Source organism: Bidens hawaiensis, unplaced genomic scaffold (genome assembly GCF_021521415.1).
Source record: "Bidens hawaiensis isolate Kalapana, Puna unplaced genomic scaffold, B.hawaiensis_p1.1 tig00017856_1, whole genome shotgun sequence".
Lineage (NCBI taxonomy): Eukaryota > Viridiplantae > Streptophyta > Magnoliopsida > Asterales > Asteraceae > Bidens > Bidens hawaiensis.
In genome coordinates this window covers 493,113-497,249 of record NW_027492693.1, presented here as the reverse complement: position 1 = coordinate 497,249, position 4,137 = coordinate 493,113, and the positions used below count along the sequence as shown (strand labels likewise).

At 37.4% G+C, this 4,137-nt stretch overlaps 1 protein-coding gene across 1 annotated transcript; it reads right to left on the bottom strand.

Annotated features, from left to right (window-relative positions):
* Nucleotides 1-866: 866 nt before the first annotated feature.
* On the bottom strand, nt 867-3,937 carry LOC143554838 (protein decapping 5-like). Its single transcript, XM_077044514.1, has 8 exons — nt 3,787-3,937; nt 3,318-3,418; nt 2,708-2,779; nt 1,794-2,630; nt 1,613-1,684; nt 1,327-1,512; nt 1,139-1,249; nt 867-1,045 (listed from the first exon to the last, which is right to left on the bottom strand). The coding sequence occupies exons 1-8, from the start codon at nt 3,935-3,937 to the stop codon at nt 875-877; spliced, it is 1,701 nt and encodes a 566-aa protein (XP_076900629.1). The 3' UTR covers nt 867-874.
* Between the last annotated feature and the right edge of the window lie 200 nt (nt 3,938-4,137).

The window sequence follows — 4,137 nt, the reverse complement described above, 5'->3', positions numbered from 1 at the left end:
GTGAGTCTTGCGGGTCAAACTGGGCTCTGCTGGGACCTACCTCTTCAACCATGATATTAATGAAATCATTCGTGAAGAAACATACATTGTATCAAAGAGATCAATTTGAAGTTTTTGTGTTCTTTAATCTTCTTCATTGTTGTCTTGAAATCGTTCACCTATGATCTTCGTATTCGGCTTTCAAAAATTGACGAAATCATGAACCATAATGAAATCCAAAAATCAAATAGAACATTGAGAAATTAAAAAAAAAATCAAATAAAATATGATCATAGCCATGGAAATTTACATATATCTATAAAAATCCAAATAATAATGATAAAAAGAAATTTGATAGATTGACTGAAATTATTTTGATTACTTAGTATATATCAAATATTACCTAATCAATTATCAACCTGGATCCCTGCTTACTACAGACCAATTAATCAACGGCCATGATAACCATGATATAGTTTCTCATATTGGAGATTTGCCATATGCGAATGGATATCTGTCATAAATATCACTATGTGAGAGTCTTTTATCGTTCAAAATTTTACAGGTATATATTTATCCAGAAAGAGTTGAACTTAAGAAAAAAACCACTAGCCGGCTTAAATTTTGAATTTGAAAACCATCAACTTAAACATATTCATATAGAAAGGAAGTAGTAACTCAAATTGTCAAAACAAAATATTACTCGTCTTCAAATCATAAACTTTTTGAAACATCAGGTCTACAAATACTCATGACTAACCAAGTAATAAAACCATACCACGAAGGAAGCAGGAAACAAGCATTCATTTATATTATTTCTCTTCAAACGAAAGGGTAAAGGAAAAGAAAACCACCATATCCTTCTCATTTGGTATGCACTTAAAGCACCAACACGTTAATAATCATTGGCGGCAGTTTGGTTTGGATTTCTCCCGCCATGGCCCCTTCCTACATAACCATATCCTCCTCCTCTTCCATAATAACCACCGCCTCGAGACCGCCCTCCACGGTAGGGACCACGCCCACCTCTACCACCACCTCTGTACCTAGAAAATTCTCCAAACGTCTGCAAGAGCACCATAACACATCAACTTACCTAAATATAGAAGAGAAAACCCAAAGCCTATCACTAAAGTCAAAAATCTTGAGCAGAACTAACCTCTGTATCAAGTTTCATCTGTTCAGAAAATCTAGTCCGTCCATAATTTGATTGACGATCAGATGTGTTGCTAGATAATGTGTCAAAAAAGTCGTCCTTACTGTAAACAGGCTGTAGATGATTGCAGGTTGTATTTTAGTACAGAGAACGAACTTATTTATGATAATGATAATAGTCAATAAAGTCACCTTAGCATCAACTTTGGGTAAGTTGGGAACATTTTCCTCTTCATATTCATCCTCATCAGTAGCATTTTCACCCTTTTCCTTTAAATTACTTTTTCCCAAAGTACCCCACACTTCATCCTTGTTGAATTTCTCATTCATTGCATTAAAATCGAACTCCTCGGTAAATTTCATCACTGGTCGTGACCCCTAAATAGTTTAATGAGTAAAAAACAAATACATACAGTCAGATCACAGTACAGAACAAAATGATAAACAAGGCATCTTAAATTTTTAAAGAAAACTTTACCCCAGATCCTCTGCCTCTTTCGCGCCCTCTGTAACTGTAATTTGGGCGATTCTGGTAAGTAGCACCATTTGGCTAAAAACAAGAAAAAAATAACACATCAACGAATAAGTTAAACACCTATAAGTAAAGAAAAAAGTAACTTAAATGCTGATCATTAGATCAAATGTGAGTAGTCATGTACCTTTTGAGCAATTTGTGTTTGAGGTGGCAGCGGCAATATCGGCGGCTGAGCTTCTGTAGCCACCGGCGCAGAAACAGGAACAGATGGTGGTGATGAAGGTGCTGGTGGCACTTGAACCACTTCCACATCATTCTGAACAGCTAGGGGCGGTTGTATGGCTTGGGTTGAAACAACACTACTTGGCACAGACTGCAGCAGCTGACCTGGAGTTATAAGCAATGGTGTGGGTGGTTCAGTAGGGACCACCGGTGCAGCACCACCGCCAACAGCCTGGGTTGTGTAAGGAAACCGTGCACCAGAAAACGCATTAGGGTTAATTGGAGGGATGCTGGCATTTACATCAGTAGTGGTGACAGCCGTAGACTGTGGTTGCAAGTTGCTGCTTGGCGGTGCGGTTGGCAAAGAAGGCAGTGAGGGTCCTAGTAAAGAGTTAGATGTTAAAGTAGCTGTGGCAGATGTAGTTATTGGACCAGTTGGTAACGCAGCATTGAAACCAGGGTACTGCTGCTGCGTAGGTTGTTGTAATGAAGGTGGCATTCCCAACCCTTGTGGCGGTCGAGGCAATGACTGTTGAAGTGCATTTGGTGGGGGAGCATAATATCCAGGCCAATACACAGGCATTGAAAGCCCACTAGGGTTTGGATTTGCATTTGAAGAAGGTGGTGATGGGCCCCATGGCCCAATGTTTCCACCAGGTTGATATAAAGGCAGCCCCCCTTGAAAAGTTGACCCAGGTTGACCAAGATGTGGGTTGTAGGTGCTAGGAGTGGACAAAGAGTCACTAACAGCAGGAGATAAGGTTGAAGATGCTGTAGGTGGTGGCCGAGGATAATGCGACTGCAATAAAATGGAGTGTTCAAATTGATACACAATGAAAGTTGTTGTAAATACCTCACTGGTTTTATCTTAATTACCTGTATTATGGCAGGATCACTGTTTACGGGTTGTGTGGGTTGAACAGGCTGAGAAGATTTCACCTGAAGATCCTGCAAAATAGAAAAGTAACAGTAACATCTTCGTTGTCTGAAAGTTAAAATATACACAAAATATAAAACATTTTATCATTTTGTTTAAAAATGTTAAAGGCTGTATGGTTTGATTTGATAACTCAAATCAATGTCACCAAAAAATGCATATCTTCCTTGCAACTCATACGTATCTCCTAAAAATAATATATAAACTGCTTATCTAATAACATTTATTATGCATAAGCAACAATAGTTTAAATGTATGATTTTAGTTATAAGCCATCTAAAGTCTTAACATAATATGGCCATAAGCTGATAAGCATATATTCACATCACTTCTTACTTTTTTTTCTTCTAAACAAGATATTAAGCCCCATAACTAGATGCTTCCCCAGCAAAATATCAAATTCAATACACATCTCACAAGTATTAATTTCGGGAAATAGAAAGCTATTAAACCAACCAGAATCCCATGCAGTGATCATGACATGTGACCTCCTAAACACAAGCCAGCAACTAAAGAAACAAAAATTAAAAAAACTTTAGAATTAGGCACCTTGATATCACTTCCACGAAATAATATGTACTCGTAAACTTTGTCGCTGAGTGGGAGTTGTGGGCCATCTTTTTTTCTCCCTTCAGTTCCAAAAGATCTTACTGCAGAGTTTCAGTTATAAGTTAATTGTTCAATATAGGAAGTCTGAAAAGGATTACTGAACAAACACAAAACAAGTATATAACAGAAGCATAACTATCGATGCAGACAAGAGTAATTTTGATATTCACTACTTATCTACAAAAATGTTAACCTTGATGCTTGCAACTAGCCTTACTCACTTTATGTATGATATCTTAAATATGTTTCCAAACATTCTACAAGAGCAGGCCTACAAGTATAGTAGGGGTTACATAAAACATATCTCAGAGGTTAAAAGTGAAATTTACTAATTGAACGAACAACTACTCTCAGAATATCCTATAATAATACCATCAATTACACAACAACTAGTTGAATTGAGTGGTACCGTTAGTCAGTCCGATGGAGGATTCTTCGGTGTTAATATTATACAGAATGCCTTCGTATCTAATTTCACTCTTGGAAGTCAAGCTAATTAAGCTTCCAATGTAGGGATCCACGGATGAATTGGAAGATCTAGAACCACCTTCAGTCGCCATGAACAAGAACCTAACAGATTGATTGATTGTGTGAGTATTGATGGATGGATCGATTGATTGATTGATGGATTAGGGTTGGTTTGTTTCTTTGTATCAGTTTGTTTGTATGTATGTATGTATGTAAACTCTGAATTGGGGATCCTTCTATACACAATTCCAAACCCTATTTCAATTTACCATCCACATTTCGCCAAATTACT

What these genes read in the sequence shown, in the direction of transcription:
- LOC143554838 (XM_077044514.1), bottom strand. Translation starts at nt 3,937, where the DNA reads ATGGCGACTGAAGGTGGTTCTAGATCTTCCAATTCATCCGTGGATCCC. An exon ending in CTCCATCGGACTGACTAACG is followed by an intron (nt 3,419 to 3,786) that starts GTACCACTCAAT and finishes GAAACTCTGCAG; the next exon opens with TAAGATCTTTTGGAACTGAA. An exon ending in AAAGAGGCAGAGGATCTGGG is followed by an intron (nt 1,513 to 1,612) that starts GTAAAGTTTTCT and finishes TAAACTATTTAG; the next exon opens with GGGTCACGACCAGTGATGAA.